The sequence below is a fragment of the Colletes gigas genome, unplaced genomic scaffold, assembly GCF_013123115.1.
Source record: "Colletes gigas isolate AHSC1104 unplaced genomic scaffold, ASM1312311v1 Colletes_gigas_Sc00062, whole genome shotgun sequence".
Lineage (NCBI taxonomy): Eukaryota > Metazoa > Arthropoda > Insecta > Hymenoptera > Colletidae > Colletes > Colletes gigas.
Window position 1 is genome coordinate 254,912 of NW_025106691.1, and position 15,259 is coordinate 270,170.

The 15,259-nt window shown below is 36.1% G+C and overlaps 1 protein-coding gene across 3 annotated transcripts in view; it reads left to right on the forward strand.

Moving 5' to 3' along the window:
* Positions 1-15,259, forward strand: part of LOC122403581 (zinc transporter 1) — a 376,987-nt gene that overhangs the window by 175,397 nt on the left and 186,331 nt on the right. For all 3 annotated transcript variants that reach the window (XM_043407179.1, XM_043407180.1, XM_043407181.1), the window contains 3 exons: positions 5,160-5,424; positions 7,279-7,396; positions 8,388-8,603. In XM_043407179.1, the coding sequence (XP_043263114.1) occupies positions 5,160-5,424; positions 7,279-7,396; positions 8,388-8,603 (599 nt within the window). The remainder of the gene's footprint in view (positions 1-5,159; positions 5,425-7,278; positions 7,397-8,387; positions 8,604-15,259) is intronic.

The window sequence follows — 15,259 nt, forward strand, 5'->3', positions numbered from 1 at the left end:
GCACTAAAGAACGTTTTAATAATAAATACTTGTATTCCAAGTTAAGGTCGAATATCAACTGTTTGTACCATCTCACGAAACACTGGCAAAGCATTATGAGGAATAGAAACCTTACGTGTTTTGTTTACAACCGGGGAAAGTTCAAAATAAAAGATTTTGAAACGTGTCAACATATTTTCCGCGGAGAGTGTATGTCGGCTTTTACGCGGCGCGTTCGCGGGAGCTACTTCTCGATTAGTCTAATGAACACTCACTAATAAAACAGCTAAGGTAGGTACGTTGCTTGATGGGGATTATAGCCCGATCTTGCCTCGAGTATCAAAGTAACGTTATGTCGAAAGTTTTAGAAAAACTGAAAAACAGTGTCAATAATTCCTTGAATTGTGGATCTTGGTTTATTCACAATTCCTGAAATCTCTGGTATCGTTTTGCAGCTGTTATGAAGATTTATAATAATTTTTCTTTCACTTTCAGTCGTTTCTTTACCTTTTCGTCTCATTTTAGTACTATTACAATTACTTATGTTTGAATTGAAAACACTACCTATATTGACAAAGTCTCCAGATATATTAATGTTAATTATGTTGACATTTCATGGATTACCTTGTAATTATTACACATACAATGTTATGAAACAGGAACTGTACGAATACTTATTACGCATATATTTTTGACTACATTCCAGACTTTTGTTAATATTTTCATAGAAAATATTGTTGCGCCGGGACGGGGTGTTTCTCGCACAACTCATTTTATCGCGGAACAAATTAACGTAAAACTAGGAATACGAACTAACAAACAAGAACAAGCTTTATTTAAACAGAGCACAATTTGGTACATCAGTTCTCTATGAGGTACATACGTAGTTCTGATCTTTTGAATCGTTGCCGGTTCCTCTGGCAACCGGAAGGAACGGGCTCTCGCTTTCGCTCGTTCGAAGGAGCAGCTTCACATCGTTGCGGAACAGTCTTCACGTTGCCACAACGATGCATCTTCAGTCCGTCGCAACAATATAAATAAACAATGCATTTTTATTGAAATTTATTCTAGATATTTCTAATAATACGTATACATTTTTTGTAATAAACACAGTTCTATAAAGTTTTTATTGAAATTGGCTGCTGCACGAATACTTTTTACACCCACTGTATGTGCGAAAGTAAAACTGAAGAATTTTGCTCTTAAGAACCAATGATTCTTTTGTACAGACACGCGAACAAGCCCTTCCTTTTGAGAGCAAACTTCGTTAATGGAAACTAACCATTAACCTATCTGTCTGTTGATGCTCATAGCATTAAATAATATGTAAAAAAAAATTTTCTGCTTCCGATACAAGTCTTTCGGTAATTATCGAAAGGACAACAAAATATTTATTACTGCGTGTCTGGAAATGAGTTGAAGTCAATAGGTACCCTGTTGAACATTTACTGTAAAATGAATAAGATTTTTTTTACAGAAAATAACACATGTTGAATTTTCCAATTATCTTGTAGCTACGAGGGTGGTCCCAGAAGTACCCGGCCTGAGGTATAGGTAGCGGTTATTGTTTAATAAAAATGACTATGGTCAGAAGTACCAACCTTACAAAAGCTTAAATTTCAAGTTTGAAGACGCTACATTGTTTAGTATTTGTTTGACAGCCATTAATAGTGAACGCTCTCAGTGAATTTGTAAACATGAAAAAAATTGGTCATCATTATGTGATACAATATTGAAAGGTTTCAGTTCAACCAATATCAAAATTGAGCTAGATACTATTCTAGGGGAGTATGCTCCTTCATTTACAACAATAAAATATTGAGTGGCAGAATTTAAACGAGGCCGTACGAGCTGTCAAGACGAACACCGCAGTGGTCGACCAAATGAAGTGACCACACCAGAAATGGTGAAGAAAATCCACAAAACGATATTGGACGATCGTCGACTGAAAGTGCGCGAGCTTGCAGACATGGTAGACATTTCAAAAAGTTCTGTACAATGCATATTGACTGAAAATTTGGATATGAGAAAGCTGTGTGCAAGATGGGTGCCGCGCTTGCTCACAATGGAACAAAAACAGCGTCGTGAGGATGTTTCAATCGAGTGTTTGGCGATGTTTCACAGGAGTAAAGCCAAGTTTTTGCGTCGCTTGATAACCATGGATGAAACCTGGATCCATCACTTTAAGTTGGGTGGTATTTAATATTTGCGTGAAGGTCCTTTGAGGTAAACGTATACATACAGGGTGGGGCATTTTAAACAGGTCACCTGAATAACTCGCTTGTTTTTGAAGATAGGAGAAAATGCATTAGACCAAACTTACTTGGTATCGGGGGGCTCATAATCTGGTATTACCAATTTTTCTGTAGGTCGAGGCGTCAAGGAGATATAAAGGTCAAAACTCTGTTTTTTTAAATGGAATAGTATGTTTTTTTATTTACATTCTGATAGAGTGTTTCAAGGCGAATACAATGACCTATTTTGAAGGGCATTCAAGGTCACCCAAAGTCAACTGCAATAGAAAATAAATTGTCTCAGAGTACTTTTCGAATACTTGTGTGTCACGTGTGTGTATTACGTGATACGGGTCACAAAAGATAAACAAACATTCAATCACATTGTACGCTTATCTGTATTCTCAAACGTTATTGGTAATTTGACTACCGGCTAGAGTACAGCTTCGTAATATTTATTCAGTCTAAGTGTTCAGTTTTCTAAAATGCGTTACACGATAGCAGAGAAAGTAGAAATGGTTCTTATTTATGGTGAATGTCATAGAATTATGAGACAGATTTCCCGATCGTAATAATAGACCTTCAGTTTCTGTCTTTACAAACATTATAAAAAAGTTCCAAGAAACTGGAACTGTGGATAACAAAACACGTAATCTTGCCAAACGAGCAACTGATGATGGAAACTCGATAAATATTGTAGCAGCTGTAATACGAGATCCACATGTTAGTGCAAGACAACTGGAACGCGAAAGTGGGATCAGTCGACGAAGTATTTTACGAATATTACATATTAACAAATTTCATCCGTTCCACATAACACTTCATCAACAATTAATTGAAAATGGTTATACAAAACGTTTACAATTTTGTGAATGGGGCTTATGAAAACTACAAGACGATGAAATGTTCTTGAGTAAACTGTTATTTACCGATGAGGCCACATTTACAAACCATGGAGCAATTAACCGTCACAACATGCACTACTGGTCAGTAGATAATCCACGATGGTTGAAAGAAGTCGACAAACAGAGACCTTGGTCTGTAAACGTCTGGTGCGGCCTTCTTCATAATAAAATAATTGGTCCATATTTTATTGATGGCACGCTAAATAGTAGTAAGTACCTGAGAATCTTAGAAGACGTTTTGCCAGAATTGTTAGAAGACACTTCAATGGACATACGACAATCAATGTGGTTCCAGTAAGACGGATGTCCTGCTCATTCAGCACGCAATGTTACAGAATTTCTAAATAGAAAATTTGGAGATTGTTGGATAGGTCGAGCAGGAAGTAACAAATGGCCAGCACGATCCCCAGACCTGACACCTCTCGATTTTTATTTGTGGAGAAAATTAAAGGCAGAAGCGTACCGCGAAAAACCAACTACCAAACTTGACATGCAAGAACGTATAAGAAGAGCTTGCTCTGTAATAGATACAAATGAAATTTGCCAGGCAGTGTCATCAGTATTGCAACGATTTAGACAATGTATCCATGTTCAAGGTCGCCATTTTGAACACTTGCAGTAGCAGTATCAAAGTATCCCAGTGTTCGAAGAGTACTTTGAGACAATTTATTTTCTATTGCAGTTGACTTTAGGTGACCTTGAATGACCTTCAAAATAGGTCATTGTATTCGCCTTGAAACACTCTATCAGAATGTAAGTAAAAAAACATACTATCCCATTTAAAAAAACAGAGTTGACCTTCATATCTCCTTGACGTCTCGACCTACAGAAAAATTGGTAATACCAGATTATGAGCCTCCCGATACCAAGTAAGTTTAGTCTAATGCATTTTCTCCTATCTTCAAAAACAAGCGAGTTATTCAGGTGACCTGTTTAAAATGCCCCACCCTGTATATATTATCAGAAAAGGAAAGAAATAAATCGAATCATACAAAGCGATATAAATTTAACGTAGAACGCAATAACACGGGTCGCACTATAACTGTAACCGCACACACGTCTGTTTCGCTCAAGGATCTATACGGAAGTGAGATCTATGTATCGCTATCTGTAAACAATTATCCTCCGTGGTGACGCCACCTCCTATTAGCGGGAAGAGCAAACTCCTTCACTTCACACCTGAGTCGAAGCAACAGTCGAAACAATGAACTGTAAGGGGAGAACCAGCTCCAAAGAAGGAAGACAGTTCCATCTGCTGGCAAGGTCGTGGCGTCAGTTTTTTGGGATGCGCGTGGAATAATTTTCATTGATTATCTTGAAAAAGGAAAAACAATCAACGACGAGTATTATGCGAATTTATTACAGCGTTTAAGTGACAAAATCAAAGAAAAACGGCCGCATTTGGCGAAAAAGAAAGTGTTGTTTTACGAAGACAATGCACCAGTTGACATATCCGTTATCGCGATGGCCAAAATCCAGGAGTTAAAGTTCGAATTGCTCCCTCACGCACCCTATTCGCCAGATATAGCCCACTCGGATTATTTTCTATTTCCAAACTTAAAAAAATGGCTCGGTGGTAAAAGATTTTCCAATAATGAAGAGGTGGAGTCTGCGGATAATAGCTATTTTGAGGAACTCGATGGTTCTTACTATAAACAAGGTATCGAACCTATTGAATACCGCTGGGAAAAGCGTACCCAGCTAAAAGGAGATTATGTTGAAAAATAAAGATATTTGTTCCCAAATTTTTTGTGTTTTTTTTGTTAGGTCGGGTACTTCTGGGACCACCCTCGTAGCATGATTTTATTCACTCAAGAGTATTCATAGTCAAGAAAGTTATAGTGTTACAACTTGACCTACAGTCATTACGATGCTGAATTGCAAAATATACATGTTATTCTATGACCGGTCCCTGTTATAATAATAAAATTACCCCGTATAAGAAAAAAACGGAAAGGAAAGAAATATAAGAAAATAATTGTTTAATTTGTATATTTCTTGTTAAATATGTACGTAAATGATATTGAAATTTTGATTGCAGAACATGGAAACACCCATGCACATTCACACGGTATTTCTCTAAGCCATAACAGGCTTAGCTCTTTAGTTGGGACAGATGACAATGAAAACGATGAAGCTTATAGGCCATCGACGCCGCAAGTGAAAAGGACACACCACGGCCATTCTCATGACGCAAGTCAAATGAATATGCGTGGTGTGTTTCTTCATGTACTCTCAGACGCATTAGGATCTGTTATCGTCATAGTGTCTGCTTTAATTGTGTGGTTGACGAAATGGAAATACAGGTAATTAATTTGTTGCTTTTATGCTTGTGAAATATTAAATTTTATTTACATTCTCCTAAATAAATGCAAGAAGTGGCAAATGAATTCGAAGTAACTGAAACTTAAGGTTTTGCTAAGGTTAATATTCTTTCGACGTTTCTTCATAAAATTATAATAAAAATATCAAATCTTGAAATAAGGCATTGTAAATAAATGAAACAAACGTACACCATAATTATTTTGGTAAATATTGACTTTAGGGGAAACAGTTTTGATTACCTTTGCCTTGAAATATAATTTCTTAATTGTATCTCATGACTTAGTTTTATAATGTTTGGCTATACATATGTTAAATAATTTTCATCTTAACACAGTTGTCTGAATGTTTTACAATTAGACGATTCCGAGAACTATTAACAGTCTACCGGTGTAGGTGGATCAATTCTAACCCATACTCTTTCTTATTGAACAATTCATTGAGGTGAAAACTTGGACTCCCTTTTTAATGCTAGTTTTGTTGCATAGTAGGCTGTAAGAAAGTGTTCTTCTAAGCTACAAGGACGATAATAAGTTAAAATACAATCATTCTTAGTTGAAACATCGATTATAAAATTTCGAGAAGAAATTGATACATTGTATAGTACAAACTATGATGAATATTCACAATATATACTGAAGTAAAAAAGTTTACATACACTCGAATAGCATTTCTTAATTGGAATATATCACTTACTCATACAGGGTGTTTGGCCACCCCTAGGAAAAATTTTAATGGGAGATTCTAGAGGCCAAAATAAGACGAAAATCAAGAATATAAATTTCTTGACTGAGGCTTCGTTAAAAAGTTATTAAAAAATTAAATTACAAAATTTCAAATCATTCTAAAAAAATTATTTTCGGTTGCTGGGGTCGATTGCAATCATTTTTGGTGAATAGACATATCCCTGAAATCCTGCGCATTTTCGAGAAAAAAATTCAGTACGGACAGAACTTTAAACGTTAATAACTTTTTAACGAAGCCTCCATCAACAAATTCATATTGTTGATTTTCGTCTTATTTTGGCCTCTAAAATCTCCCATTACAATTTTTCTCAAGGGTGGTCGAACACCCTGTATACAGAGTGTTTGGCATTTATATGTCAAAAATTCAAGGGGTGATTCTAGAGGCCAAAGTAAGACGAAAATCAAGAATACTAATTTGATAATCGAGACTTCGTTAAAAAGTTATTAACGTTTAAAGTTTCGCCTATAGCCAATCTATCGATCGCGACAAGTCGGTTCTAATGGCTCTCACTCAGCATGAGAAACTCTACTTACTGATGTATCGACAGCCTTATAATATTGTGAGTGAGAACCAGTAGGACCAACCTGCCTGAACCTATCGCGCGCACGCAGCTGTTCGCAGATTGCCGTTCTACAGGCGGAACTTTAAACGTTAATAACTTTTTAACGAAACCTCAATTAACAAATTAATATTCTTCATTTTAGTCTTATTTTGGCCTCTAGAATCTCTCATTAAATTTTTTCCGAGAGTTAGCCGAACACTCTGTATACGTAAGTATATCCAAAGGCATTAAATTTAAATATTTATTTTCTTCGGTTTATAATACCACATATAAACAAATATACAATATATTTATCTTTTTGTCTCGAAATGTATAAAACTCAGGCTGCAGATTAATTCCCAATTTGATTGGCAAACTCCTCACTACGTACATACCATTTCTTGCATACGCATTTACTACTTATCAAAGAGTCAAAAATGCATACGACACAATTTTTTTGGAATAATGATTTTATTTGCATTCTATATCTCGGATTATCGGTGGTAATTTATTTATCATCTGTATGAAATATTTATTTTTTTTTTTACAGATTTTACATTGATCCAGCTCTTTCACTTTTATTAGTTATTCTCATTCTGCGGTCAGTGTGGCCATTACTGCAAGAATCTGCGTTAATTCTTTTACAAACTGTACCAACACACATTCAGGTAATTTTATAATAATATCATAATCTTTTTCTATAAAATAATTATAAATATAATAAAATAAACGAATAATTTTAAGGGTAACCATCTATACTTAAAGTGATAAATGCTTCAAAACAAAAAAACTAACTAAAGTTTAATATTTAGTACTAAATGCATGCATAACAATGTGAAATTTTTCATTAACATTTTTATATGGATAATTTATCGATTATATTGTTTCATAACCAGTTAAGTTTGTTTGTCAGCTGTCAAATTATGGTTGGTAACCTAGGAAATATATGTATATTTTATACATGTTTTTGTTTTCTTCTTTTCTTTAAATTCATTTACACTACTAAATTTGAAATTTGGTCTACTGTGCCACAACACAGTGAGCAAAATAGGAAACAACAACCAAAACAAAAATAACAATGTACTGAAAAGACTCAAATATTTCTGAAGATGTTACAATATCTGTGTAACAAATGTAGGTGAAAGTAAACATTTGTAAACAAAGAAATATTATATTTGTAACAGAAATAAGTATAATTTGTGTGTCAATCATTGCAAACAATTTACATTTCTGTAACCGTCAATCATGATGATCTATCAACGATTAAATTCATAGTCAATTAATGCGAGCGATCGATTCCAGAAGTCGACCAATATTAATCGCGATTAATTTTGATAATCAAATTACTATCACATTGTAATTATTTAGTTAACTCTCAATTCTGATTGTAACACAACACATATTGGATATTTAATTTCAAAAAAGAGATTTGGATACTAGTTGCCTCTTATGAGTAGAAATTTAAAAAATAGTGAGTCTTTGGGCATACAGATGGCTATACTATGGCAGATCAAACATATAACAATATCACAGATGAGTTATCACAGAGATGTTCCCATCAAATACAAATCATTACTCTTAACACATTATTAATCTGTGAAGTCACAAGTAATCATATCTTAGTTTTATCATTATTTTCTAATAAAATTTTTATTTTAGGTCGATGCTATTCAACAACGCTTATTAGAAAATGTTGACGGTGTCTTGGCTGTACACGAATTTCATGTATGGCAGTTAGCAGGTGATCGCATTATTGCTTCAGCGCATATAAGATGTAGAAATTTGTCAGAATACATGAAGATTGCAGAACAAGTGAAAGAGTTTTTTCACAATGAGGGCATACATTCTACTACGATACAACCAGAATTTATCGACGTAAGTAAATTATTTTACAAATTATGTAAGACACTATAAAATGTACAGAGTGTCCACGCTAAAGTGTGACAGTCGCAATATTTCAATAACTATTACTGATACCAAAAAATTGTTTATATGTAAATTTCAGGATAAAATAGGATCTCTATTTAGGCGTAAACGAAAATTTTGTTTATGTTGTTAATTTAAAGGATATGAAGGTGAAGTTTCGTTTTTTAAATGGAACTATATATTTTTTATGGGATCATGCGATAGTGCTTTTTAAGGCGAATTCATTAAGCTGCAATTTATTCATCCGATTTTTATTAGTTTTCAAAATATAACGCTTAAAAATTTACTGATTTTCAGCGGAGATGTCTCGGTTTGAGTGACAAGTCATAAAAACGGTCCTATTGTTACGCTATTTGACTCCGCCTGTTGCAACCGATAGCAAGGGTCTAGCTCGAAACGGCAGGTTCGAAAAGTAAGAAACATGGAAAGTATTGTCCATCACGGTCCAAGTTTTCCGAATCGAGGATGGAACCGTTAATAATTTGGATGGTTAATACTTTCCATGTTTCTTACTATTCGGACCTGCCGTTTCGAGCGTAGACCCTTGCTATCGGTTGCAACAGGCGGAGTCAAATAGCGTAACAATAGGACCGTTTTTATGACTTGTCACTCAAACCGAGACATCTCCGCTGAAAATCAGTAAATTTTTAAGCGTTATATTTTGAAAACTAATAAAAATCGGATGAATAAATTGCAGCTTAATGAATTCGCCTTAAAAAGCACTATCGCATGATCCCATAAAAAATATATAGTTCCATTTAAAAAACGAAACTTCACCTTCATATCCTTTAAATTAACAACATAAACAAAATTTTCGTTTACGCCTAAATAGAGATCCTATTTTATCTTGCAATTTACATATAAACAATTTGTTCGTATCATTTCTGTATATTATACAATTTGTTTAACAAGAACGTGTATACCATAATTTTCAAACAGTTTGAAGATAATTAGTTAAAATAACTTGCAATTATTTTATTTACCATCGCACATTAACGCATTTTTTTTAGTATGTTGTTCAGTCTTCGTTGTTATGTATTATAGCCTGTTATCTTGTGGGTATCCACTAATTTCCCCGTGTATTCTCGGGGTAACGTTCACAATATTATCTGAATTTGATAGATTCATCAAGCGATTAGGAAGATCAGTTAATTATCTGAACACCGTTAGCTGCCTTCCACTGCGTACATAGACGACTTTGATGTTTCGAGTCATTGTCTTTTTCTAACACCCACTTTTGGTTTTCTCGATCAAACCATTTGGGTGTCAAACTTAGTAAACTTCTCTGGTAAATTCCATTCATTCTAATTGCATTTAATTATTAATGAATATTGATAAACTCCAAATCTGTGTTTTGTAAAGCACTTCCAAACATGCGCTTTTGCAGAGTGTTAATAGTCCTTGAGAGGATTTTTATGGTAAGTATGGATAAAGATGCGCGGGTACCTGACCTAATACGTAGGTAGTGCTTAGGTCCAGTTGGGAACCCTATAATCTATAGCATTCATTTTAGTCATTCTTTCGAATTTCTAAGTGTTTTCGTATTCTATATAAGTGAAGTCAAATCTAAAGTATCCACAGATAATGAAAACAGTTCATAATACTTTGTACGAAAACTATTTTATTTTAAATTACTATGATGAAAACATAATTGTTCAACTTTTTATATAAATTTTGTTGTTTACAACATTGTGGTCACACAGCCGTGTACCATAGAAAGATGACTTATTGGCTAGGTACCTACAGTTGCGGACAGAATTAAGTAGGCAGGTAAAGGAAATAAGTATAAATTAAATGTAACCAAAGTTGTATAACTATTATGCACTTAAGTTCTATATATTATATACCTTTATGGTAAATAGATTATTTAACGTATAATTGAAGTTGTTAGAATTAAAGAAAATAAACTTAACTTTTATAATATTTATTTATTAATTGGAAATGAGAGAAAAATATGTTAACAATGAGAAAGAAAAAGCTTAAAGACTGCAGCAATTTGAACGCACATGTGCCATCCTCGTAAGCACATACACATACACCCAGCACGAAGGTCGGCTCGGCAGATTCCAAAAAAGGGGCGCATAAACCAATGCAGCCAACCACATAAATACAAAAGTAACTATTACCAAACAAACGTCAAACCAAATATCAAAAGATTATAGAAACATATTTTAACAGAAGTTACCTTGAAATAAGGTATATTTCATTCGTTCTCGGGCAGTCAAACCGATCAGACGTGTTGACAATCGCTCGCGAGTTCCTGTGTTTATAATTCAGCCTACTGTGCCGTGACGGTGCGCGGATCACCACGCAACAACGTTAGTGCTATCGGTGAGCCTTCTAAATACAGAAGACCCGTCATGGAAGTCATGGAATTTGAAAATATAACGAGCCATACCCAAACCAATACAACAGTTCAGCCTACAAAATCGTATGCATCAGCCACGGTAAGCAGTGTTTTTCCAACCAAGGAACAGGCAGTAATAATCGACGTCATAGACGGAACTACTATCAAAGAATATGCACAAGCTGTAGCAAAAATCACTGGACCCAACGCCATACGATTTATCTCCCGCATATCAAACAACAGAATCTGTGTTTACCTCGATAGTAAAACAACAACAAAAGCCCTCGTTTCCAATTTCAAATCACTGCCCATCAACAATACATCCACCCCAATCAGACCCCTAATAAATCCATCACGACGAATTATTTTGTCCAACGTTTCTCCTACCATACCACATGACTACATCGAAAAAGCACTAACAATCCATAACATCAAACTGACCTCGAAACTATCCTTCCTCAGAGCGGGACTACAAGACCCCGGTCTTTCCCACATAATGAGCTTCAGAAGACAAATTTATACAGGGTGTTCGGCCACCTCTAGCAAAAATTTTAATGAGCGATAGTAGAGGCCAAAATAAGACGAAAATCAAGAATACTAATTTGTTGATGGAGGCTTCGTTGCAAAGTTATTAACATTTAAAGTTCCGCCTGTAGAATGACAATCCGCTAAACAGCTGGTTCGCGCGGACGGTTGCGGCAGGCGAGTGCTAGTGGTTCTCACGCAGCATGAAAAATTCTGCTTACCGACATTATCGACAGCCTTAGATTTTTGTCCACTTATGGGAATGCGAACACCTTACGTTGAATAAGATTCAACCTGTCTTATGAAAATCCAGAAGGGCATATCAAAACTCGTCCGACGAGATTTTCACAGAGAAAGGGTGAATGCCAGTTCCAATACACAATGTTGTGAACAAAAATCACCCACATGCGATTATACACGCCCCACGATTGTCCACAGTGTCCACAAGTATCCACAAATAATCCTTTCAGGCACTAACCACTATGCAATTAAATAAACACGTACCGCGATTATGTTATTCGTGAATGTCTACGTGTACGTGTATCACGATTCTTCCGAGTTACTTACGAATAAAACTGTTATTAATTTTTCAAATACACTTCAATTTAAAAATGTAAACAGGAATTTAATAAGTATTCGCTGATTGTTTATATCACTGTATTTCTTACATGCTACTTAATACATAACTGAAATGTGTCGCGTGAACTAGCTTGACTGATACTGTTTTACGACTGACTAGCTGGCCGAACACGTGCCGATGCTGCCCTTTGTCTCCGCTGTGTGTGAGAGAGATAAGCGAGGCGAGTGACGTAGAATCGGGGCCTGTTCGGCATATGTTTCTCTGAACCTCGTCGATCGATGGCACAGTCAGCTGCTAGTATTGTTACATTCTTCGCCGTGAACGTAAATCGATGCGAAAATTTCATTTATCCTGCGATTCCTTTTTACATTTTTAAATTGAAGTGTATTTGAAAAATTAATAACAGTTTTATTCGTAAGTAACTCGGAAGAATCGTGATACACGTACACGTAGACATTCACGAATAACATAATCGCGGTACGTGTTTATTTAATTGCATAGTGGTTAGTGCCTGAAAGGATTATTTGTGGATACTTGTGGACACTGTGGACAATCGTGGGGCGTGTATAATCGCATGTGGGTGATTTTTGTTCACAACATTGTGTATTGGAACTGGCATTCACCCTTTCTCTGTGAAAATCTCGTCGGACGAGTTTTGATATGCCCTTCTGGATTTTCATAAGACAGGTTGAATCTTATTCAACGTAAGGTGTTCGCATTCCCATAAGTGGACAAAAATCTAAGGCTGTCGATAATGTCGGTAAGCAGAATTTTTCATGCTGCGTGAGAACCACTAGCACTCGCCTGCCGCAACCGTCCGCGCGAACCAGCTGTTTAGCGGATTGTCATTCTACAGGCGGAACTTTAAATGTTAATAACTTTGCAACGAAGCCTCCATCAACAAATTAGTATTCTTGATTTTCGTCTTATTTTGGCCTCTACTATCACTCATTAAAATTTTTGCTAGAGGTGGCCGAACACCCTGTATAAACCCAGACGATGTCCATAAACTCCCCGAATCGTTTCTAATCACGTACGACGACACACAGTACAGAATTTTTGTATCTACTGACAAAGTTACCTGTTTTTTGTGCAAACAAGAAGGGCATATTGCAAACCAATGCAATACTCAAACCGAGACACCAATATCAAACCCATCAGCCAACAAGGAAACGAGAAATAACCTAACACTAAACGATACGGAACCAACGTCAAGCGTCAATAACTCACAATATAACATAGACTACACAAACGAAAATCCAACCACAACCGAAATCAGCGAGACAGGAAAAGACCCCAATGTCAACATTCCAGCCAACCCCACTACGGCTAACTCCAGCGCAGACAATAACCCAATACTTGCCATTGCAAACCCTCAAGCTCAATTAAAAAAGAGATCACTATCAGACACCTCAGAAGAAGACCAACAGACAACAAACAAGCCCATCTCAACACCCGTAAAACCATGTGCTAACGACTCTAATTCAAACGATAAACCTGCACCCACCACTATGAAAAAGAAACCCAAACGCAGCTAATCACTAACAAGAATCATCGAACAAATAGACGACATTCTAAAACCAGCAAAAACAGCTCTGGATGACCCCTCAAACCATCTTATCCTTAACTATTCTCAACTGAAAAGTTTCCTGGAAAATGCTATCGGCTCAGAAAACCCAAACATTATCGCGAACGACTACACTTCTGACAAGAAAGCATTAATACATATGCTTCACCTAATCTACCCCCTAATGCAAGACCAAAGAATGAAAAACAGACTACACCGATTAATAAAAAAACTAGAAACAGAATTCGCAACAGCAATCTCACTACAAACCATCCTCTCGAAAGAGGGGAACTCATCCTCCCCAGATCCAAAACCCCTATAAACCCAAGACACCAACCAAACATCCATTATGTCACTACAAATTATCCAATGGAACTTGAATCCAACTACTAGTCGAAGAATTTCAGCCACAAATAATCTGCCTACAAGAAACTAACTTCAAAAACCATAATTCAGGTAAAATCAAAAACTACAAAACATATTTCAAAAATTGCAACACTGCCCACGCAAGTGGAGGAGTCGCCACCTTTGTCAGAAATAACATCCACAGCCAAGAAATAACAGTCACATACAATCTAGAAGTTATCATCACTAAAGTAACATGCCCTAAAGATCTGTACATATGCAATATATACCTACCGAACAGCCATCACTTAGATGAATCCGAACTCACTCATCTAATAAACCAAATTCCAAAACCTTTCATTATACTTGGCGACTTTAATAGCCACAATATCCTCTGGGGATCACATAAGACCGATTCGCGAGGAAATTCCATGGAAAAAATAATAAACTCAGCAAACCTCAGCTTACTAAACACTAACGAACCCACTCACTTCTGTTCGGCATCCGGTCGGTTCAGTTCAATTGACCTATCCCTATGCAGTCCAACAATCATTCAAGACATTACATGGAACACAGTACAAGACCTATACGACAGTGACCACTTCCCTATAAAGGTGACATGCAAACTAAACCGAATCACTGAAACTAATAAAGCCCCAAGATGGAAATTTCAGAAAGCTGACTGGGATATGTTTCGAAAAGTCATATTGGGCTCATCTTCCCTGCTCATAGAAATAAACCCAACAAACTTAAACTTAGCACTCGAACACTTCTCAGAAGCCATCATCGCAGCAGCCAGTGCAGCCATCCCGAAGACAAAAAACAACACCAACGCCAACGTTAAATATAATCCATGGTGGAATGAAGAATGCTCACAAGCTGTGAAAGACTGCAAACATGCTTTCAACCGGTACAAAAAACACAAAACCGCAGAAAACCTTATCAACTTCAAGAAATACCAAGCCGTATCCCGTAAGATCACAAAGGACAGTAAAAGACGATCATAGATAAACTATACCTCAACTCTTAATCCACATACCCCTCCCTCAGCAATTTGGAAAAAGATAAGAGCTATCAAAGGTTCAAACCAACACTCCTCAATACCAGCCTTAAATAAGGAAGACAACTCTATCTCCACCGACCCAAACGAAATATCCGAAATCCTGGTAACGACTTTCCAGAAAAACTCCAGTGACTGCAACTATTCAAAACAGTTTCAGATCTACAAACAGAAAACTGAT